The 24358-nt window shown below is 52.4% G+C and overlaps 1 protein-coding gene across 5 annotated transcripts in view; it reads right to left on the bottom strand.

The window, feature by feature from the left end:
• Window positions 1-24358, bottom strand: part of SH3PXD2A (SH3 and PX domains 2A) — a 220628-nt gene that overhangs the window by 24630 nt on the left and 171640 nt on the right. For all 5 annotated transcript variants that reach the window (XM_039871290.1, XM_039871294.1, XM_039871291.1 and 2 more), the window contains one exon: window positions 6394-6507. In XM_039871290.1, coding sequence (XP_039727224.1) covers window positions 6394-6507 — 114 coding nt within the window. The remainder of the gene's footprint in view (window positions 1-6393; window positions 6508-24358) is intronic.

The following is a 24358-nucleotide window of genomic DNA, read 5'->3' as shown; positions in this document are numbered from 1 at the left end:
CTCTTATTTGAGAGAGAGAGAGAGAGAGAGAGAGAGAGAGAGAGAAAGTTGTGGGCTTATACTTGCTTCTATATTTGCATACATATGGGTGACCGCAGAGTTATGCGTTTAGTTGGGTATTTGTGCCTACATATATATTACTGTATGTTTGTAATTGTGACTACACTGCCTGTGGATATGTGCCACAGGGGTCATGTATACGAGACTCCAAGAAGCTTTATGTGTACCTATGGTGTTGCTGCAGAGGCGTACATGTAATGTGGCCATAAGCAGTTTGTGTGGACAGCGTACTTGTGACTGTAAATAATGTATATGTGGACAGTCTGCACATGGCTGCATGGGCGGAATTACATATGTATATCTGTGACTGGCTGTGTGCACAGCAGGTCCATGGACATATAGCCTTGGGGGTTGGATGGGACAGTGTACTGCAGCCGTGGCTGTGGCCGTCCGGGCTGTGCACGGGTGGTAGTGCTTCGCTGGCTGTGTGTGTCTGTGTGGTTGTGGAGACAGAGTTGTATTTGGGGCTCAGTGTGTGATGATGTTTAGAGCAGATGCTGGAGGGGCTGAGGGAAGGCCAAGCCTTCTTCCCTGTTTTTCCAGGCCAGAATCCCACTCTCCTTTGCCGCCGAGGCTTGGGGCTGTGTCCCGGCCTGGTCCCCCAGCAATGCTGCCCCACCCCTTCTAGCTCTAGGGCACCTTTGCTTTATATTCAGCCTATTCTTGCTGCTTCTAGGACTTGGCTCCCTGCTCTGTGCCAGGCCCCAGGGTCCAACTGATGCTCCATCCTCAGGACAAGTTGGGCATCTCATGGCCAGTGCTGTGATCTTGACATTAAGCCAGCCACGGGTGGTGGCCACCCCAGAGCCCAGGCCTCCTGCTGCCTGGGGCATGGGGACAGATAGCAAATGTGGTCTTGCAGTTGTTCAGGAACAAACTTCAGGGTGGTATGTGAGTCATGGGGCACCCCTGCCATTCCAGAGAGGCCGGTGCTTATGACACACCCTCCCAGCTGTGCCATTACTGCCCAAAGCACACGTGACGTGCCCTTCTTGAGGCAGGAGAAACTGGCCACTCAGGGCCTGAGGGCTCTGGAGATATTTAGGGGTTTGTTCAGAGGTTCCTACTCTCCACTTCCTAAGCTCGTGGATGCTGGAAAGGCCCTGAACCTGCAAATGTCTTGGTTCCCAAACAACCTGTGTGGCAGGCCAGGGGCCTCCCTGGAATCCTCTTGATCAGGCCCCTGGCTGCACCGATACTGCCGTCAAAGGAGCCAGGCTGGGTCTGGCTCTTGTTCCCTTTCTAGTTTCCTGGGAGCTGGCTCAAGTTGGTGGATTGTAGGCTGGTCCTTCTTCCTACTGTGTTCCTAAGTAACTGCTGGAACAGCTTTGGCCTAGGGAGCAACCATCTCAGGTACTGAAGGCAATGAATGGGGGTAAAATATGCAGATGCAGATGCGTGTGTGTGTGTGTGTGTGCGTGAGAGAGAGAGAGAGAGAGAGAGAGAGAGAGAGCGTACACACGCGAGTGAGTCCATGAAGAGATTTAGAAACACTCAGTTCTCTTAGTCTGCAATTGCCAGGGCAAATGTTGCCTTTTGTAGGGTCCACCTGTCCCCACAACCGTACCTTAAGCCCCATGACCCCCACCGTTAGGATAATGGTAGAAGACAGTCACCCTCGGTTTCATCTTAATTCCCGAGCAGCCCTGTGCCCGCCTCCCCCCAACCCAGACCCCCAAGTTGCAGTAGGTGAGAGAAAAGTCTGGTCAGTGGATCTGGGTGACAAGGCCACAGGGCAGAGCCTGGACCAAAGCATGTTAAGAGAGAGCGAGTTTGTTTTATATATATATATATATATATATATATATATATATGTTCGGTATATATCATATATATATATCAGTATATATATATATATATCAAGCATATATCATATATATATATATGTATATATATATATATGTTCCAGTATATATATATCATATATATATAAGTTATATATATGGTTATATATATATATATATATATCAGCATATATCAGTATATATCGTATATACGTTATATATATATATATATATATGTTACACGCGAGAGAGAGAGGCGGCAGCTGCAGGTGCTAAGCTCAGTTGACCATGCATGCCCCTGGACCACCGGCGATCCATCGCCGCATATGGGCCTTGCGCCCTTGGACACTGGTGTGGGAGATGACGATGGAACACGCGGCCGACAGCAACCAGCGGAGAGAATGGAGATGAGGATGAGATGGGATGGGGTGGGGCAGGGATGGAGGGAGGGAAGGTTCACACTTTCAGGCCGTTATCACCTGGACCAGCACCCAACAGCACACACCTGCTGGATGGGGACAGATACGGCTGACAAGTGACATCACTGGCATCTGGGGAAAATTTCAACCAAAGTGAGGGTTATGCCCCTGAGCCTGGGAGGGGCTGAGAATTTAAAATCCCAGCACCTGGAAGATGAAAAGTGTCTTTGGCTCCAACCAGTGCAAGGATGACCCTCTGCTGCGGCCCCAGGAAGAGGCCACTACTCCCACCATTGCTGGGCAGTGCTAGCCGCGGGGGGAGGGGGACTCGCCACACCAGGGCTACAGCCCCACCTTCCACCCACTCACTCACCAAGTCCTGCTTGTGAACCTACCACCACGAGCCGGGCACCATGTGTGGGAGAACGCACATGCCCAGTAAAGACTTAGGGTCTCTTCCTTGCTATTGTCTTTGCTTCCTCTGTCGTCCCCACTGGACCGAGTCTGTTGAGGGCAAAGACTGTTTCTCTGCATCCCCAGGGCCTGGCATAAGGCCGGGCACATGGCCGATGCCTAAGAAATGGTGCTGAGGGAAGCACACAGGGTCAGAGGCCACGGGGCTTGGTTCTTCTCCCTTTCTACAAGTTATCTGCTTGACTGTCTGATGACAGAGGACCTGCCGCCCCAGTTGCTCACGGCTCCGGACCCCTTTCATCCAGACCACCCTCTCTGGGGTGGCATCCTATGCTGGTCCTCTGTTTGTGTGGCCTAGCTCCAGATGTCCCCTGCCTTCCTATAGGACACCCAGGTGGAACAGACAGCAGACCAGGGCTCCAGGGTGCCAACTGGCCCCTACCTCCTGGTACTGCAGGAGAAGGGTGCTAGGCTGCCCGGGTCTGAGGGAGGGAGGCTGGCAGTTAGAGCCACAGTAAAACTGTCTGGACACACCTGAACCAAACGTCACCAAGGCCTCCTGGGAATTATTTGCTTTCCAGGAAGGAGGACAGTGTCCTGTTAGACCTGCTTCTTATAAGTAGAAGGTCTAGACAAAAGGTTAGGAAGTGCGGATTCAGTCCAGGCCCCACAGCCAGGTCACTATGTCACCCCGGGTGGGCTGCTGTCCTTCTCTAAGCCTCTGTTTCCTCATCTGCCAATGGGGCTGACGCCACCTGCCTTGGCGTAAAACAAGTCAAGAGACTGAATGGACTCTGTGGAATGTTAAGTCAGGTCCCGCGTGAGGCCAGCCTGGGAGGAGCTCAGACAGATAGCTGACTCCTGGGCAGGTGTGTGAATCCTCTATGGGTAAGAGCTTCAGCTGGTGACCAGGTCAGGGTTTACCCAGTTTAAACCATTTACAAGGACCATCTCACTGGAGCCTCACCGAAGCTCTGTGCCGTTGGCACGCTCCCCATTTTAGAAATGGGAAAGCAGAGGCACAGGGCTGTAAGGAGCCCTCTGAGCCACCTAAGTGTCGGGCAGCACCCAGATATTGTTCTTCCTCTCAGCTCTGCGCCCCTTGACCTGCCAGCAATGGGGAGGTTGGACAGAGGGGCAGGGCCTTGTGCGGGGGCACCTGTTCACTGGAGGCACGCCTGGCCTTGGTGCAGCAGCACGGGTGACCGTCAGCGGGTTCACTGGTGCCAATGCCAAGCCCACCAGGGAGGAAGGCAGGTTATTGCTGGTGGCTGGGGGTCACAGGGACATAGGTAGGGGTCCAGGATCTGGTCTTGGTTCTGCCACAAACTGACCCCGGGCTCTGTGGAAGAGACAGGTCTCTGGGCCTGCGTTTTCTCACTTCTGAGATGTGATGGATTTGACAGTTCACTAAAGCATCTTGCAAATGTGGGCCTTGGACCCTCATGACTGTTAGCAGGTGAGAGGGTTTCTACCCTCACTCCAGCCCTCCTACCTCCTACTACTAACATTTCTGAATTCTATACTGCACACTTGGCTTCAGGAGATACACAAACACATATGCCAGCATGTCTGATAACAGAAATAAACCAAAACTGCTGATTGTCTCTTCCCAGAGGAACAAAGCACGAGCTATTAGGGAAGCTTCGCTGGGATGAAGGCTTCCAAGTTCTGCTACAGGGCGCAGGAGACCCATGACGGCATGGCCATGGGGCTGGGGTAGAGATGGCTGGAGAGGGAACCAGGGTGAGCTAATCTCTTAGCCACGTGGCTGCAGGTGCAGAGAGACTGACAGACACACCGCAGTGGCCACCCACCCCATACTCCAGGTCTGTCTGTGGATGCAGGTATTCCCCAGAGTAGGCTGCCAGAGACCAGTGAGTGTGAGGCACCCCTAGTTCCCGGATGCCTGCTCCTAATGACTTCCAAACCTCCCATGTCCTGGCAGCAGGAATGCTCGCCCTAACGGTCAGTGGGGACCATCCAAGTGGGCATGTCTGAGAGCCAGAGGGGTGGAGGCCAGACATCCCAGGCTCAGGCCACCTCCAGACCTACCCCCTGCACCACCCACCCCCCATTCCCTGCTGCCCAGGCCAAAATAAGCAGCCCGCTAAGCGCCAGCTCCTTATTCATCCTTCCCCTAAATGCCGGTTACTCGGCAGGCAGCTGGAGCCCCACCCTTCCTCCTGTAAATGCTTTATTTCAGTCCCTTGACCAGAGTTGCAGCCCCTGAAGTGCACATCCACCTTGTGACAGATTTCTAGGGACTAGGCCCCATTGGAAAGGGCTCGCATGTTCAGCCCGGGTGCTCAGTCCTTCCTGGCTGTTTCCCTTCTACAGAGCTGGGTGGAGATGCCCAGATGTGATGGTGGAATGCGTCTCTGCCCAAATGCTGCCAGGGGTCCTGGCACACAGTCCTACCAAAAGCATGCAGAAGAACCTATTTAAAGGAGGGTCACCTTAGGTATGTACGCACATGCACGTGCACGCTCCCCTCCCCCCGGCCCCCGGCCCCCTACAACCTGCTACAGCTTGTTCTGTGCCAAACATAGCTCTCTCTTCCAAGCAGGCTGGCATCTGTGGCCACATACCTCTCAAGTTCTTTCCTTCCCTTGACTTTTCTGCCCACTTAATGTCTTATTCCTCCATCATCTACCCAACACCTTTACTCTGACATTCTTAGCATCGCCTTTTCATGTGGGGGCGCTGATTCCACGTACACACGCTCCTAGAGTTGCTTACAAGCAAAACGTGCCATGGAGAAGTGTGCGGCCCAGTGGTGAGGACCATGGGGCAAAGTAGGCTGATCAGGCCTCAAGCCTTATGAAGACAAGCACATAGCTAAATCATTAGGAGCAGCAGGCCGGGAACTAGGGGTGCCTCGCTAGTGGAGTGGGAGGGGGCAGGCTCTCTGAAATGCTACTAGACCTAGAGAAACCTCACTGGGCCACAGTTAATCAAAGAGGCTGATGGTGCAGGGACTGGAGCTACCCCTTGGTGCCTGCAACACTGAGAAATGACGCATAGACCTCCATGTGCACTCTTGGTCAGGCTAAAAAGACACTGGAATAGAGGCCTCTGAGCAGAACAACACATCCACAGAAGACACTGTGTGTACACAACCCAGTGGGGTTGCCTCTGCACAAAGGAGCACAATGTGGGGCAAAGGCAGGTCTCTGTGGGGTCCCCCAGAGGACCCCAGGGCTTCTGGGGGAAGAGGGAGCTTTGGGGTTCTATCCCCAAGACTGTTTTCCCTAGTCTCTGCCCCAAAGTCGCTTAAGTGTGAGAGCCACACCCCAAGGGAATTTGTTCTCTAATTTGAGCCCCACGTGAAGGCCAGAGGGAACAGATCTGGATGGGAAGTGAACTTGTGGGTCGGATCAAGAAAGAAAGGGCTAGAACAAAGCCCAGCTCTCTTTAGGGATTCTAATGGTTTTAGGGAGAAGAGTGAGAAAGCTGCCTTCAGGAGTTGGACTCATTCTCAGGGCCAGGGCCAGCAGGGGGGGGGGGGGGGGAGGCGGGCACAACCCCACAGGTGCTCACCCCAGTTCCATGCAGACTTCCTGGGAGCCCTGGCACGAGTCACACAGCTGGGCTTCTGGGAGAGGCTCCATGGGCCTGCACCCACCCACGGCTGCTGACAGACCACTCCCAGATGCCATTAGGCTTCCGCGCCTGTCTCATTACCGCATTCCCTCCAACCTGCAGGCCCTTACCTTCCCCTGTCTTGGAGGTGTTGATGTCTGAGTCGTCCCGAGTACCATTCTGGGCCTCCAGGTATGTGGCAGGGACCCAGCCCTGCTCCTCAGAGGTGCTCACAAACCACCAGCCTGTAGAAGGGACAAGAGAGAACAGGGCCATGAGAACCCAGCAGGAAGGCAGAGGCGGCGGGGGCCTGGACGAATAGGGGGCGGAACAGAGCCAGACAGCCCAGGTGTCTGGCAAGTGTCTGGCCCACATCTAGTCTCAAGGAGCCTATGCCTGACTAAGAAGAGGAGACCAACACGCTTCCTGATAAGAGGGCCCGATGGACCGCCATGCATACTTCCACAAATGCTGAATGAAAAAATTAAAACATTAAACTGAAAACAATGATACGTTCGACATGTGGAAGTCAACTTGTAGAAAATGCCAAAGGAGCTCTGGCCAAACACACAGACCATTCAGGGCCTTTCAATGGACCACTAGGACCACTGGTGTGGCCTGGAATTTGGCTACTTTCTCTACTTCAAAGGCATCCAGGGATATTTCTAAGGGTCACTGTTCCCCTTTCCCCATCACGGGTCAGTGGTATTTCCACATCGGTGCTACTCTCAGCTGCCCTTAAGTGTGTTAACATTTCAATCACAGTTAAGTGGGCACTGCACCCTTGAGTGACCCTTGACGGCAATGGCCAAATAATAACGGCTCATTCATTTTCTTCTTTCACTGGTTCATTCATTCACCATTCAAACAAACGCTGGCTGAGCAAAGTCCTCCGAGCACCCAGATCTTGGGACTCTGCTAACTGCCTTCGGTCCCTTCTTAGAAGTTACTCTTCATAGGATCCCGTCTTGGCCCCAACCCAATTCTGATCCTTTTCTGCCCCCAAAGCAATTGTTTTGTGCATGACAGAGCTCACCAATTCCTAATCTGCAGTTTCCTGTCAAGGACCCAGGACTTCTCCTTGGCAGCACTGAGGCCCCACCACTGCCCACAGCAGTGAGTGCTGCCCAGGGAGGAGGAACACTGGGGGCTCCCCTGGTGCTCCCAGTAGGGCCGAGCACTGGGAGGTAGAAGAGGCTGCCTGAGGGCTGCTGTGATGACATTGAAGAAGGACAGAGTAAAGAAAGAAGCTCCACCACTGCACAGGACTCAGAAGCCAGGGTCATCTCCCAGGACTTCAACTAGGTCCCCATTGCCCTGTGTGACAGGCCTGGGGTAGCAAATAGCCCGTGATCCAGTCTTGAATGCCCACTGCTCCCCACCCTCTCCGGGGAGTTCCACAACTCTCTGCTTGCAGCTCTGCAAAGCCCATGAAACGCCGTAACATCTGTATGATACCGTAATGATGGATACATGTCATCATATGTTTGTCAATACCCACAGAATGTACAGCACCAAGCGAACCCTAACGTAAACCTAATCCGGGTGATTAGGATGCGTCAATATTTATGTTCATCACTAGTAACGAGGTACCACTCTCATGGGGATGTTGATACTGGGGGAGTCTATGCATGTGTGGGGTGGGATATGGGAAACCTCTGTACTTTCTCTGCCTCTGTTTTGCTGTGAACCTAACCCTGCTTAAAAAAAAAAAAAAAAAAAAAAAAGAAGAAAAGAAAAATCCCTGAATGAGGGGTCCATACTCTTGAGGGCCAAGCCTACTTGGCTGAGGGGACTTGGCTGGGTCATTGTCCTTCTAGAACCTGGGGTACACACCTTCCTTCCCTCCTTCAGCCAGATTCAGGTCAATTCCCTTGTCTTTCCCCTGAGGGGATGGGTGGGGGGCCACCTTCATCATGCCCACAGCGCTTGTACATTCTGGGCCCACCACGCAGGGGCCTTGAACAGTGGCACCACCCTCTCTGAAGCCCAGGCCACAACAGTGTGGCTGTGGCTCATACAGACTCCCAAGAAGCCAGAGGGTGTGGACTTTGCAGGGAACTCTGCCTGGGATCTCTCTCCGCTTCTCTCAGCCTCTGGAGGAGCACGTTCAGGAACTCCGACAGCACCAGCCCCTGGCGTTCCTCCACAGAGCCCAAGTGGAGGTCACGGAACAGGGCCCCCCATTTCATGGGGCTTTGTGCCATGTGGCTCTGCCTCCTTGACCGCAGGAGCGGGCACATCTTCTGATTGGTCTGTCATCTCCCTGGACACTGTAATGGTTCAGGGGTTTTTCAGGAACTGACATGGGTGCTTGGTGATCTAACCCCAAGTACCACATACGCCAGGAATCGCAGGGGTATGTGGGAAGAGATGGCCTGAAAAATTAAGTCAAAAGAGAAGCAGCAAAGTCAAGAGGTAGTAAGAATCAGCCCTGGTTAACGTGATCTGAGCTTTAAGGTCCCAGGTGTCCCACAACGAGACCACCCCTCTGGACTTCCTAATTGCAATGAGCTGATATAATTAATCACTGGAGCTGAGATAGTGCTCACTCATGTCATCCCCTCCCAGAAACCACCAAGGGTTACGATCGAAGGTCCACTATCATGAGTCAAGTCCACTATCGAAGATCCACTATCATGAGTCAAGAACAAAACTCCGGTCCACTGGGCAACTTCTAGCACAGACCTCAGCAGGTGAGGATGGAACCCACCAAATCACTCTGGGTAAGCAATTCCGGCCCAAATTCCCACTCACTGTGGCCATCTTGGGGACCTGCATTGCCCTTTCTCTCTGGCTCCAAGGGGCTCATAATCTCAGGATTCAGGTCTCTTCCCTGCTGGCATTGTCTCCCCTCCTCCTTGCTTTACCCTTTGGGAACCCTTCCATGTACATTCTGCTCCCTCCTTTCCTCCAGGAGCTGGGGATCTGGGATGGAGAGATGGATCTGGACTTGCAGGCACAGGGAAATGCCCGGGGGCAGGGCAGCCCCAGCCCTCCCCCTACCTCTGCTGCACAGGCCTGGCACGCAGGAGGAGCTGGGCAGACTTGCTGAGGGGCTGAATGTGTGGCTGAGGTGCCCGATGAGTTGGGCGGCATGATGCTCTGCACCTCACACCACCTGGATGCCCCATGGATATGCCAGGGCTGTCCCTGAGTCCTTTCCACCTCAGAATCTGTTGCACCGGAAGATTCCAGGAAGCCTGGGTCACATTATTGGCTGACTGTGCGCATCTCCTGACCCCAGGGCAGCACTTAGGATCCCATTCTTCTACTGTACCCTCCAGACTTGGGGCTGAGACACTCATCATCTTCATGGCTTGGTGCTCCCTGCCAACCTTGCTCAAGAACACTGGCCTGAGCTTCCACTGCAGCCCTCGAATGTGCAGAGCTAGGCTGTGTGGCTTCGAGTCTCAGGTTACTCTTGCATCAGGCCCTGCAGAGAAGAGTTGTTGCTGGCACGGCTGTGGGCACCTCCACCGAGCAAAGATGGACAGGCTCAAACCGTCCAGGTGGGCATGAATGAGCGTGGGCAGAGGTGCTCACCCCAGTTCCATGCAGACTTCCTGGGAGCCCTGGCACGAGTCACACAGCTGGGCTTCTGGGAGAGGCTCCATGGGCCTGCACCCACCCACGGCTGCTGACAGACCACTCCCAGATGCCAGCAGCTCAGATGTCATTTGATGCATCTGGGGCTCCTGACCAAAGTCACTGTTGTTCCAGCAAGGAGCAATTAGAGCCTGAACCCCTGGGTGTGCCTAGCTGGCCAAGGGAACTCAGGTGTCAGCTGGCCTCATGGGGGCTCTCAGGCTCACCTGTACCACACATGGCGTCGTCTTTCCTGCCAAGGCTGAGAGAGTGGTGGGCTGTGTGGAAAGGGAGGTGTGGACAAGGCTATGTGTTTTTGAAGACATGCCTTCCATTCTTGTGAAGGCAGCCCCCACACTCTATAGGTTGAAGTACGTGCATGAGCACACGTACACACATCCAGGTCAGTGCACAAAGCCATACTGAGTATTCCTGCTATTGTCCTCAGGTGCAGATGCCACCTGGCCACCCATGGGTGCTGACTCTCTTAGTCTAGGAGAATACCAAACCACCACCACCATGCTGATAGTAACACAAGGTTTTTGAGCTCCTACTCTGTGCTAAGCTAAGCTACTTATATCTCATTTATAATCTTCAACAACCTTAAGAGGCAGGCTTTGTTAGTTGCTCCCATATCAGAGACAGGAGGCTGAGACTCCAGAAGAATGGAAGGCACTATCTTTTGCAAATGGCTTGCTCTTTCCTCAGCTGATACAATTACGTGATAGCAAAAGCATGGTGGGAACTGGGGCCGGGGCGGGGGCGGGGAGCGAGATGTCCCTGGGGATTTCCCTCCTTGCCCGACATGTCTCAGAGCTATCCTCAGCCTGGCTCTCTCTACTCACACAGTTCCCCAAGACAGAGGCCCTACAGTCTCCTCTCTCCTGTCTTAACCTCTTCTAGGAAGCCCTTCTCCAAATTCCAACAGTGTCTAGAGCGTCAACCCCATGACTCACAGCTGCTCGTGCACTCCGAGAATTGTTGAGACTGTAAGTACCTAGTCTACTTTGCCTCTAGGGCAGAATGGAGCTTGCAGAAAGCAGCCTGGCAGATGAGGAAACTGAGGCACAGAGCCTAAGTGCTAGAGCCAAAGACCTGAGTCTGAATCTCATCTCTGCCACTTTCATGCTCAGGAAAGTGACTTACCTCTCTGAGCCTCAGTGTCTTCATCTGGAAGATGCGAGGACAACCACCTACCTTAGGCTAGTGTGAGAACTGGATGAGATAAAGAACAACGCATGTGGTCTGGCGCACAGCAGGCGCCCACTAGAGGACGGCTATGAGCTTTGCTGAAGGAAGGACTAAAGCTATAGGACATGGCAGGTTAGGTGGCCAGCCCTTGTGGATGCCCAAGGACCAGTGTGAGCCACCTCTTGCATTTTTCATGTCCCCAGAAGACAGGTCCAAACTCTAAGCTGGCCTCCGCTAGCCTTCCTCTCCCATCCTCCCAGCTCCCGTTCTTGGGAAAGGAAATTCAATTGGTGGAGCAAGTTGGTGGGAACTCTCAAGGGGCTGGGCTGGCTGGGAGACCCCTTACACACAGCCCTGCACCCTGGCCTGGCAGCCATGCTCTGGCAGGTCTTCTTACTTGGGAGCCTGTATGCTGAGATGTCCTCCTCAGAGAGGGCAGGAGAGGGGCCACCATGTCCATTCCTTTGAATGGGAAATCCTGAGAGAGAAGCCCACACACACTGATATCCAGTATGCAGGATAAACCTTCATTGCAGGGGCCTCTAGGTTGGATCTTTGGGGCTAAGCCCCAGACTGGAGAAGTCATCTGGGAGAATCTCAAACTAGCCAACCCACTGAAAGCTGCCGCTTCCTTGCCTCTCCTTCTGTGGGGGTCATATCTCTGCAGTGCCAGAAGAGGAATGTCATTCAGCCAGGCTGGCTGACAGGCCAGCGCCCAGGCCTCCCCAGGAGGCAGAGGCCCAGAAAGAATATCAGCGTCACTTGCCACAGCAGCCATCCCTGCTTGCTGGACCTCAATAAGAACCCACTTCACAATGGCCCAAGGGCCAAGGAGAGAAGGCAACACCTTCTCCCAGGGTGTCCTGGCCAGCACACCCAGCTCGGGGCAGGACAGGGGGGCCACCCAACCCAGATGGGGAAGGGAGACACCCAATCCCAGGATGGTAAAGCTTAGGCTCTGAAGCCAGACCCTCCCTCTTTCCAGGCATAATCTTCAGCTATTTGGCCAATTTCAAAGCCCTCTCAAATTGACTCGAACGAGGGATTCCCAATGCTGGTGATGGAGGAGGGGTAGGAAGGGTAGAAACTGAGTGAGACACACACGGAGACAGAGACAGAGTGAGAGACAGTCAGGGATGGAGAAAGAGTGGGGATGGGCGGACCTGGGCAAGGGGCTTGGGGGCTTTAGCCTCTTTAGGAGGGGGCTGAGCTTGGACGAAGGTGGGAGGAAGTCATGGGCACTTAAAGGCCACTGCTGTCCCCAGAGTGACCAGGCCACAATGGCCTCCTTAATGAGAGAGGATAATAAGCTCATTAGGGCCAGAGGAAGCCAGCTGCACACAATTAGGATGTTAATAAAGTCTTCTGAGGTCACAGCTCAGCCTAGGACAAAGAAATTGATGGGGGGAGGGGGACCCTTCTCCTTCCTCTCCCTCCAAATTCGTCCTTTGTCCTTGAGGTGCCATCCTCCATGAGGCCTTCCCTGACTTTTGCCACCCTCCTGGCACTGCTCACCCCAGGATTCAGCCTCTCTTCTAAGACAGACCTCAGTTTAGATCCTGGATACTAACTAGGTGGCCTGGAACAGGTCACCTCCAGCCTCACCATACTGGGAGAGTAGGATCTGCATATAGAGTTGCTGGGCAGGAGGGACTTCTCTGGTGTTATCAATGACCAAGTATTTACTGAGCACCTGGTTCGTGCTAGGCCCAGTGCCAGGCATGGAGAAACTGCATAGAGCAACATGCAGTCAGAACTCAGGTGCTCCTTCCCCATTTCCCAGCGTGGCATAAAGAATAGGTGTAACCACAGCCTGTGCCCTGGCACCGAGGTCAGCAGGAGAGAGCAGGGCTTCCAGCCACTAGCCCTGGGCACCAATCCAGAGGATACTGGGCAGGATGAGTCTCAGAGTTTGGAGTATGGCAGAACCTAGCAGCCTTTAGGTGACTTCCAGGCCTCGCCTTTTCTTTTCCTCCAGGTCCTTCATGTGGTCTAACACCAGTTAATCCAGAGCAGAGCATCTGTGGAGCACTACTACTACTATATGCCCAGGCGTCTGCACAGGGTTTTGGTGTCCAGGGCGATGGAGCTAGAAGTAGAGGCATGGTCCCAGGCCTCAAACACCTGCCTCCGGGCATGAGGTACGCCTTGGCTCAGGCTTTGGCCCTTTTGGGAGGAAATAGGTCCAGGCATTCTCGTGTTTTCCTTAGAGCGGTTTGGAAGAGGAGCTGGGGTGAGCATCTGTGAGCACCAAATGGCAGAGGTGTGAAGATGCTGAGAGGAAGAAGAGGGTCTAGCCAGGTACATGTCACCAGTGCTGCCCACCTGGCACGAGCCTGGGCCCTGAGGGACTACTTCTGCCTTGGACCCAGCCTGACCTCTTTCCCACGACCTTGGGGACCTGAAGCTTCTACCTAAGAGGGACCACAGACACTGGAGATGCAGGCTGCCCGTGATGCTCTGTGCCTTTAAGAACAATTGAAAGGCAGCCCACCCTCGGCCAGGCCTCCCCTGGTTAGAAGGTTCTGTCACTGAGCGTCTTGCCAAGACACACTCCAGCTCACAGCACGAGGCCTCCAAGGTCCAAAGCAAACAGGAATGGGTGAAAGGCTCCCCCAGTTTCTCTCGATGTAGCCCCGTAGCCCCTGCCTTCCTGCCTGACCAGTTCTTCTGGCACCTACCCTGCTCTCTCTTGCCCACGGCCTCTCCTTCCCCCAGATGGGGCTCTCAGGCCACCAAGGCCCCAGAACCTTCCCTGGGCGCCCGAGGCCTGGATTCCAAGACCATTAGCACAGGCTGCTACGTCACAGTCTGGAAGGCTCCGTGGAGTCCATGGCAAGAAGACAGCAAGAACTGGGCTGCTGCCACTCCTCCCCCAACCCGGCTCCAGCCTGCCTTCCTCACTGCACAGGCCTAGAAGCCCAGTGCTGGGTCTGGGCAGGTTGAGGCTATGGGTGAGGTATGCAGGAGAAGGCCTGGCTAATGAGCATTTGCAGGCAGAGAGGGGGCACGTGATAAAGTGTTCAGATTAGTGCCTGGTACCTAGCGAGGTGTACCAAAGAACTATTATTAAAGTTTAAGTGCAAACCATGGGAATTTTAAAGGAGCCAAGACCTCAGCGCTCCTTAATGACTGGTACCAGGACTCGGCAGGTGGGCCTTAGGTGACTGGAGTCTCAGGGAGAGAGAGCGAGAGAGCCTCTTGGTGTCCCTGTCATGTGGCTTTGACCTTGGAAGGTCTCTATTGAAAACTGTGGGTCTGGTTCTGTACCTGGTACGGGTAGGGGTCGGGGCAGGATAAAGTGGAGAATGCAAGATGTTATGAGGCCCCTCCAAGAACTGCAGAGCAGGGTGACCCAGACAGCCCCGTGCCAGACATGATGATGTCGATGCAACATTTGCTGAAGGAACTGCGGAGATCAGAGATGAAACTGAGTAGTCAGGGAAGAATTCTTGGAGGAGAGGAGACCTTAATTGAACCTCAGATCAGATTCGGTGGGGAGGGGCGGGGAGGGGAGAACAATCTGGTGGGAGGAACAGGACAGGCAGAATGGTGGGAGTACATGTGGTCCCATCCAGTCATGCTCACAAAGCTTCCTGGTGGGGATTTTTCCAGATGAAAGCAAGTGGGGCACTCGCCTTCAATGTCACTGTCCTCCACCTACCCTATTATAAAGCAGAACATGGAGGTGTGACCCTGAGGCCAGAGATGCCTTAACAGAAAAAGGGTGGAGAAGATGCAAAATGGTATTTTCTAACATGACTATAAAATATGCTTATGGTGGGTGAGATGTGGCTACTTAAGGGCGACACACTGGAAGATGGATGGGTGTGTGTGTGTGTGTGTTAATCTCGAAAGAAGAACAGAGACAAGGGAGCTATGAACCTCTGAGAATCACATCAGGAAGGTTGCAGTCTCACAAGTGGACCCCTGAAGAAACACTCAGGGTAACAAAAAGGGCATTTCCCATGATGTTCCAGGCAGGAGGAAGAGTATGACGGGTAAGTCAAACGACACCGAAAGCGCTGTGCTATGAGGCTGGCTTAAGGGGAAAGGGGTCTGCTGGACTCCTGTCTGTGGTCAGACTGGAAAGTGCTGACCGGGAGCATAGCAGGCAAGTGGATCCAGAGCGGAGATGAAGGCAGCACTGAGGGGCAGCCCTCTACCAGCTCTCATCAGCTGGCCGTGAGAAAAGGTCTGGAGAGCACTTGACAGAGCTTGCCAAGCCACCATGAGCAATCCTGGGAGACACAGACATGGAGCAAGGCCAGAGGATACATAACAGGAAAAGGTCCTGACTTTCAAAGAAGGTGAATTCCAGAGTAGAGAGACCAGCAACCTCGATGCTGGTCCTGATCAAGTGTCACATGGGTTTTCCGAGGGATGGCTGGAGAGCCTGGAAAGTGGTTAGTTACAAAGGCAATGCTGGACAGAAAGACACTACAGGAAGGTCACACTGGTGCTGATAAGGAGTGAACCGCTGGAGGGTCTGCGATGTGTCATAGCTGAGCCATCCAGGCCCTGGGGCTCTCATGATCCCCCTGGGGCCACAGTGCTGCACTGACAGATTCACAACTGATGGCTGACTACATCTAAAGAGGGTGTGACAATTCACTGATTCCAACCAAGAGAGGGGATTCTACTGGGAAACTGTCCTGTGGGATGTTTTAATCGGTCCCAGGATGAGGACAGAGGCGCTGTGCTGGTGGCACCATCTCCTTTAGAAAAAGTGGTGCCAGGATCGGTAGCCAAAAAAGAAGGTCTGAACACATGGTAATGACAGGTCAAATCTGACAAGATGAAAAATAGTAAATGGAAAGACAAGAGGACATGGTTTAGTATAGCGATCTTATTATTTACTGTCCAAACTTTTTGGAGTAAATGGCGGGGGCCAACAAACCAGGTGCCAAATGGGCATGTCCTGGGCAATCGGGTGGTGTGAGTCACCCTACTAGGCAGAGAGGATGAGAAAGGTCCTGGAGTTTGGGGGACTGTAAGTTCAGCAAGTTGCCTCAAGGCTATGAAATCATAGGCAGCCTTAGGAAACACCTGGGCTGGGTGACTTGCCCAAGGTGCCTGGCTAAGAAGGGGCAGCACCAGGCTTAGTGCCCAGGTCTGACTCCCAGTATGGGAGCTACTCAGCTCCCCTTAAAAAGACGACTGCAGCTGTTTGCACCTCTGCAGAAAGAGACCAACACTGCCTTCTCTTCCTATTAAGTTCCCCAAAGTTCCATCTGACTGACAAGCCCAGAAACTAGTTCCTTCATCTGTTTCTCCTCCACCCATCAGTGTCTACAAAGCAGCCCTGATTCTCGGGAGAGTCATGGGAGTGTCTTCCCACCACATGCCCTCCTCTCTGAGAGGAGGTGGGTGACAGGTGGTTTCAGGCGCCCTCTCCAGGTTGCCTCTCCCTCACCCTCTCTGAGCTCACACGGCAGGATGAGGCAGCGACACTCAGGCTGACAGAGTTTTCTGGCACACAGTGTTACCCAAGAGCTTTGCCAGGAGAGAGCGACTTTGGATCAGCATTTCTCAAACCTCAGCTATTTCCACACCGTGCTCGACGCCTGCCATATCCTTGAACTACGTGTATTGTGGTTCACATAGGAAACAAATATTTAAAGCAACCCACCTTTTTTCTTTTCAGCTGCAAGAAAACAATTTGTTTGGGAAACTTCAGATTGCCACCATGAAGTAACAGCTAGGATCACCGACCCCCACCATAAAATGATAGAGAACGCAGCATTGCAGTCACGTTGAGCTGTGTGGCGGAACAGGCTGTGCCTGTAGGCAGCTCCCTCTTGGTTACAAAGGGAGACTATTAAAGAGGGGTCAGAGAGAGTCGACCATCAAGCTGAGATAAATCAGAAGTCTTGGAAAAGGACTGAAACGGGACCAACTTTTCTCACTGTGTATTGCAGAAGTATTTAATACTGCATCAGTACCATCTAAAGTTGCCCTGTGTACAACCATGTTGCATGAAGTCCATTTTCAGGAAACCAACTTGAACTAGAATGATACTTGGACATTCAAAATGGCTAAAGAAAGAGGCTGAAGTGTCCCCAATAGTGAGATGAGAATGTTAAACAACATGTACTAACCAGGTTGTGGTGAGAAGTCAAAAAAAAAAAAAGGAACACATTTAGCAATGTGTCTGGTGCCTTATACTTTCAGTCTGAAAAAAAGAGCTGAGGGAACTCTCTGTAACTGTTACCCTTCTTCTTTAACTAGCTCTAGTGCCTAAAAAGTACACATGTATGAGTTTGGTATATTTTTTTCCTGTTTCTCTCTTTGCTAAAAACAGAGACGTCTTGGCCCCAGAATTAAGTGAGTTTCAACAGAAAGCCTTAGGCTGACAACCATCCCCTCCCTTCTAGCTAAGTTCAGCCCCTTTTCAATTGGGGCAAAAATAAAACGGGGGCAAATTCAACATTAAAGACCGTCTCCATAAACAAAACAAACCCACCCCACAATTTGTCTAGGGCATTCCTCCCTCCGAACCCTCCTTATTTAATTTCTGGGAAATTTTAAATAGAGGCCTTGCAAAATCCTGCACCGCCTGACGTCAGCAGCTCCCTGACAACGTGGATTCTTCCAGGCGGTGTGGGGAGCAGCCACCACGAATGCTGATGCTTTTCCAGGCTCCCTTCTCAGTTGGAACTTAGGAACCACTGGTGTCACCCTAGACTGTAGGAGAAGGAGGGTCTTGAAGAGTGTCCTGCTTGGGGTCTTGTAACCTCGGGCATTATACAGCACCAGACATCTAATTAAGCTATCCAAGCTAGCACTTGTACTAGTGTTTTCATTAAAAAAAAAAAAAAAAATTACTTTAGTATTTCGAAAAGACATTTTCCAATGCTAGGCTAAATAGAAAACCAGTATCCCTTGGCATAAATAGAAGATAACAGAAAAAAATACATACACTGAAACGACAATGCTATGGACTTTAGCATGATATTAAAGCAAATTCTAGCAAGACACTGAGGTTGGGACCAGATTTTCTCTAGGTCAAAAAAAACAACATGTGTAAAATACAAGAACCCTAAGTGGAGACTTTCCCCTTGACTCAGGAGGCATGAAAGAGGACTGAAAGGAAACAACCTTCTCATGATGGGATTCAAGGCCATTTACTGCTGTGTCTACCACACATTTGTATGACCCACTCTGAACACTGGTCTGCAGAAGGAGGCTTGAGTTAAGAATATGGAGACCCGGACGTGGTTCCATAGCGTAGCGGTTAGCACGTCTGCTTTACACACAGAAAGTCCTGGGTTCGCGCCTCAGTGGAGCCACGGTCCCTGGTCTACGGCCATGCCATCCTGAACTAGCCTGATGTCTGATCTCGGAAGCTAAGCAGGGTCGGGCCTGGTTAGTACTTGGATGCAAGACCACCTAGGAAGACCAGGTGCTAAAGGCATAAATAATAATAAATAAATTAAAAAAAAAAAAGAACAGAGACCAGGGTTCAAATCCAAGTGTGTCATTAGCAAGCTTTGAGGTCTTGTGCACACCACTTACCCTTCTGAAAATGGAAACAAAGGCACCTGTCCTAGTTGCTCTTATGAATTACTCTGAGATTGAGATAATAAATGGGAAAAATGCTTTGAAAAGTCTCTGGGTTGTAGGTAGATGGAGCTGGGGGGTTATTATTCCAAGCAATTTCAGGAACCTGATGGACTCCTAACTTCCCCATAGATACCACTTACTGCCCAGACTGGACGACAGCCCATCCCTGTCTGTTAGAGTAGAGGTGGAAAGAGCTCCACAGTTAACCTTCCCAATAGCCACATGGGTTTCAAAACACTATCTCCATTTTATAAATATGAAAACTGAGGAGCAAAATGGCCATATACTGGCTACTCAGTGGCAGAGTGAGATTTGAACACAGCCTTTCATGGGGCCTGGTGGGAAACGCCCTGTATCTTGTTTTTTTTTTATGCATATCCAGCGGGGCAGGCTCAGAAGACCCCAAATGTGATGGTCTCTCAGATCTGTCCACGTGCTCAGAACTCATCTTTCGAAGCCACCACTCCCCACAGCTGGGATTCTGCTCTCCTGCCCTGTGCTTCCCCCAGCAGCAACCTTCGGTTTGGGTTAGCTGTTGCCCCCAGCCAGACCAGGAGCTCTCTGAGAACGAAGGCCAAGTCTTGCTCATCTTGGCATCCAGTGGAGCGCCTGCGAGGCTCAGTGTTTCAGACAGCGAAGGGGCTCAATAAGCAGTTGTTGAAAATGAAATGCACTGACAGGCAGGCACAAGGCTTTCTCCTCCTTCCTCGGCTCCTCCGTCCACATCACAGTGCCCCCTGCTTCCCTTAGCTTCAGTATCTCTAGGGTCCAGCTCCCAGGGTCAGTGTGGGGTCAGAGCCAGGCATCGTCTCTCTAGCTCTCACCCCTCTGGCCCCGGGGCCTCCTGCCCTACTAGAATCCAGTGCAACTGTTCAGTCCCTCAGCAGCGATCCTTTCCCCAATCACCCAAATGTTGGGGGACCTCTGACTCACGGCTCACCTCAGGGGAATTGCACACAGGGACCTGAGGCTGGGAGATTTTTGTTACTAGTTGCGTAACTTGACCAAGATCATCCAGTAAGCTGATCCTCCCACCCATGACCTCTCAGTCTGCTTGTATACCTGACTGGGCCATTTTCATTTGGGCCTCTCCCCTCATAGGAATGGAAAAGCAAAGCTCAGGGAGGTCCCACAGGCCAAGCACCAGGGACGAGCCCACACCCTGGGTGAGGCTCCTCCAGGAATGCAGAAGGACTGCTAACAGCCCCTCCCCAAGCTCGTTCAAAGCAGCCCCACTGGCAGCAGGCCTCCATAGGAGCTCCTGGTGCCATGCTCCTTATACAGGAAATAAAAAGCCCTCTTCCTTGGTAGGTACAACTCAAAGCTCTTGAACGGGCAGTCCCAGAGACCTGCTGCTCCCAACACCCAGAAGTTCCCCCACCTCTGTGCCACACTCAGGGCCAAGGGAACCACAGAGAATGAAACAGGAGGCAGCAGATCCTGTGGAAAAGAAACTGGCAAATTACATGCACTCTCTGGGCCTCGGCTTTTCCGTCTGTAGAATGGAAGCCTGGCTGCCTGTGCTTTATAGGGCGGTGGCGGTGATTACAGGAAAGATGGTGGCTCGCTGTCTGATATATAAGAAGCCCTTCAATAATCCCCTTCTTGCCTATCCCACAGTTCCTAATATTACTAGATTCCAGAAAACAACAAATGGGTTTAACCTGAACCCTGAATACCTTGGTCCTGGGATAACCATCCTGGACACTTCACTGGGTTGTGGTGATTTAGAAATAGGTTTTCTCTGTCAGCTTTTCCTGCCCCATTTCCCTTCCTGTCTTCCCTGTTTTTGGACACTATCTTGTCTTTTTAGTACACAAGAGCTGGTCGAATACAAATCCCACCCCAGTCTAAGGAGAAGAGGCCACACTTAAACCAGATACACATTCCTAGTCCAGAAGCCCCTTTCTAGAGTCATCACAGTTACAGTAATTGGTCAGGCAGCATGACTGACATTCATGAGCACCAGTCACTGATGGAGCTCTTTCCACCTCTACTCTGTCAATCTCTGGTGCCTAGCACCCCCAACAAGTCAGAGGGGTCTGCAGAAAGTCACCAGCCTGCCTCAAAACACACCAGCAACCACAGTCCCCAGGTCAGAAGCAGGTAACTGTCTACTGCCCCACGAGACTGTCAGCTCTAAGAGATGAAGATCAGGTCTTCCTTTTTCAGCAACGTGCCTTGGTGCCTGGCACACCGCAGGAGATAAAAGCTGGGGAACGAATGAATGCCTGATCTCCAGCTCCTGACTACGTGCTCGCTTGGTTTGGTTTTCTCCACTCTGATAAGGCCCAGACTTTGAACATCCCACCATGGTCAGCAGGAAGATCCTGGTACCTGACAGAAGAGAGATAGGGTAGGAAGCTGGAAGTCTCTGATTTTCTCTGCCCTCCATACCCACCCCCATCTTATAGCTTCTGTGGGGTCATCTCACCATGATGAGGATATTGGGAGAAGAGACTCCTTTCTAGAAGTGATTCTACGGTGGGGAGGCCTAGATAGAGTAAGTTAACAGATGTCCGGGGTCGAGGCGGGCCATGAAGATTTTCTGCCTTTAAATATGTCTGCCAGTGACAGGCCCAAGACACCCCTGCTGAGTTCCAGTTTTTGTCCATGGGAAGCTATAACTTCAATCCCCAGGAAGCAATATTGTCATGCACTCTAGCTCCCCAACTCTGGCTTGTCCCTTAGACTGCAATATAGATGTCTCCATGTCCACTCTGTACTGGTCTCTGGCTCAGAGTTCCTGTCTAGCCTGGCTCTGACTCCATCCAGGGTCTCCGACACTGAGACCACTTATAGAACAGAGTTCCTCTTCTCCTTGGATGGCCCCATGGAGGCTGAGAGATGGGGGTATGGCGAGCAGGCTAGGCCCCTGGGGTCCAGAATCTTCCTCCCAGCTACCCCATCAGTGCCGACAAGATGCTCTGGCCCCATCAAAAGTGCAGGCCCTGTAAGTCCAAGGAAGCAAGTCTGTGTCCAGCTGTTCAGTGAGGCTGGGACATAGGGCTGGGCTTGGAAGAAGAAACACTCACAAGGGAGGCACTGAGGCAGGAGCTCTGGATGCTCACACTCCCAGTGCAAAGCCCTGATGATGAGGTCAACTTCCTTCCTCTCCTCCAAGGAACAGTTAAACTCCTTGCTCTGTTGGCAAGGAGGTCTAGGCACTCGCCAACCCTGGTTCTGCTCCCAATACTAATGCCAGAGGGAAGCATGCCCCTCAGTGTCAATACTCCAGGGAGCACTGTAATTTATACCCAAGCATAAAAGAGTTGGATCTGATGCTTGCCGAGGAGGTGCTGGTTGAGGTAGGGAAGGGGTATGAGAAGCAGGGCTCCTAGGGCTGTGTTGGGGCTAAAAGGGGTGAGAGCCCCATTATTTTGTGCTGAGCCAGTTTCATTTATATTCCAACCTGACCTCCCACCACCCCAACATGCAGAAAATGCCAGCTTAAATATGCAGAAGGGTCAGGACACTTTGTTGGTGGGCAAGACAAAGATGGGGAGGTAGACAAAAAAGACTGAAAAAATGGGCTTCTCTGGTTTAGCCCAAGGAGGAACAGGGACAGCAAATGGGCTAGGCACCCCGCTTCCCATCCTTGCGGAGGCTGGTGGAGCTCTCCCATGCTGGGCTTCGAGACCCCTCGCTCGCTGGCTTGAATTGTGGCCTCTCTTTAAGTCCCAGAGCAGTTCTTCCACAGATCTTGTTTAACTTGAGAAGAATGGGGGAGGAGGGGCAAGGAAAACTTTATTCTTTCCCATCCAAGCCAAGAACTCTTCTGGTTGTAACTGATCCTGGCCTGTTTGTGATTACGGCTCGCTTTCGGGCAGGATGGCCCTGGAACCCCGCATCGCTAACGGGGCGCGACACCCTCAGTTACCTGGATAATCTTGTCCTCGTTTGACAGGACAAAAACGTCCATCAGCCTCTCTGCTTTTAGTAGTTTTCCAGGGCAACTCTTCAAAAACATTACTTTATTTAAAAAGTGTGTGGGGGGGGGGGGGGGGGGGTGGGGGGGGAGGGGAGAGCATCCCTAACCCCTACCATGAAATTCCACAACGCTAATCATATTCCTTCTGTTACCAGCACCATCCTGCAAAACACGGCAGCACCAGCGGTCTCATTGGCTGATGCAAATTAAAGGAGAGAGGGAAGCTGGGGATTGGACCATCTTCCTCTTTTGCCTACACCCCTCTCTTTTATTAGGGGAGAGCGCACGCACGCAAGCGTATCCCTTTTGCTGCCATAGCACAGAAGTGGCTTAGCAAAGCTCAAGACTATTTCTCAGCTGCTCTTTCTCCGGAAATTTAATCTGCAAAACATTTGGCCTCGCAAAACCCATTCCAAAGGTGTCCAGGAGCCCACAAGCCCTGTGATCATCATTACAAACTCAGGGACGTTTGCGGCCAGTGACCCATTTGGCTGCTAGGGAGAGCTGGCTGAAGGCTTGCCAACATGGTCAAATTCCCCTCGCCTGCTCCCTCTAAACTGAAACTAACTTTTTCTGGGAGCCCCAGAGGTTAGAGGGGATCTTAGGAGCTCCAGAACTATGTAGATGAAAGGACTGCTTCTTGTCCAGCTTGGTAAAACCTCGATGGTCAGGGGAATGGGGAAGCCTAGTATTGGGAAAGCAACTGTGGCCACTGTCTTCACTACAACTCACACCTCCATTCTACAGGTGAGGAGAGCTGATGCTCAGAGAGGGTAAAGTGGCTTGCCTGAGGTCACCTGGTCAGTGGGTGGCTGAGCCTGGAAACTAGATTGACTGAGATCCTCTTAAAATCCTGTCATTCCTTTCACACCACCACTCTGCCCATTGAGATGACATCCTGAGCTCTGTGCCAAGTGGCAGTCACTTGACCCAAAGCCTCAAGCAAGAAGTAGGTGGCTGGAACTGGCAGAAAGCCCCCCAGGGCACAGGGAGGTCACTTGGCCAGGCCTGGGAGAAGCCTGTAGCCAACATTACAGGTGCTGGTACAAAGCTGGAAACCCCAGGCCTTGCTGTGGGTGCAATCTGATTACAGCAGCTCGAAATCCTGCCACGATCAAATGATGCAGGGCATGATGAGGAGAAAAGGCTGGGGCCTCGAGAGGGTGCCTATTATAAGTACGGATAACGAGCAAGAAAGACAGCCTGTCCAGAAACACTGGGACTAGAGGCCTGGCCAACCGCAACAGTGACCTCACCAGTTTCCTAGGGGAAGAGAGAAACAAGCCTCTGGTCTGGGGGTGATCTACAGACAGCTGGTGGGGCAGCCCCACCTTGGCCCTGAGAAGTGGTGTCGCTAAATGGAGGAGTCTGCTTTCTCAGGTTGGGGCATCTGAAGATGACCTTGCTGGAGGAGGAGGGTAGTCACCACGTTTGAAAAAAGGAGTCTGAATGATATGCAGGAAGCACCTCCAGGTCTGAGGACTGCCTCAGCTCTGCCTGTCTCCAGGCTCTAGCATTTGCACCAGACTGAGAGGCTCACAGTTGGGGAACTGAAGAGTTTGCTCATCTGTTTGCCTCCCCTGGGCAGGGGCTGGGCCTTAACCAGTCAGGAGTAAGTTGAGGTTCACCCAGCCCTGAGCAGGCAATGAGGCTTCAATGGTGCTGGGAGATGCTGGCAGCCCTCAGAAACAGCTAGCCAAAGGTCCACAGCTGGGCGGCAGCCCTGTCATGAACTCGCCATGTGACGGGGCAAATGGCTTCACTTTTCCAGGCTCCGTTTCTCCTCTGACAAAGCAGAGGTTCGGGTGGATGGTCAGAAA

Source organism: Pteropus medius, unplaced genomic scaffold (assembly GCF_902729225.1).
Source record: "Pteropus medius unplaced genomic scaffold, Ma_sr-lr_union100, whole genome shotgun sequence".
Lineage (NCBI taxonomy): Eukaryota > Metazoa > Chordata > Mammalia > Chiroptera > Pteropodidae > Pteropus > Pteropus medius.
The sequence above is the reverse complement of the archived record's forward strand: the minus strand, read 5'-3'. Positions and strand labels throughout refer to the sequence as shown.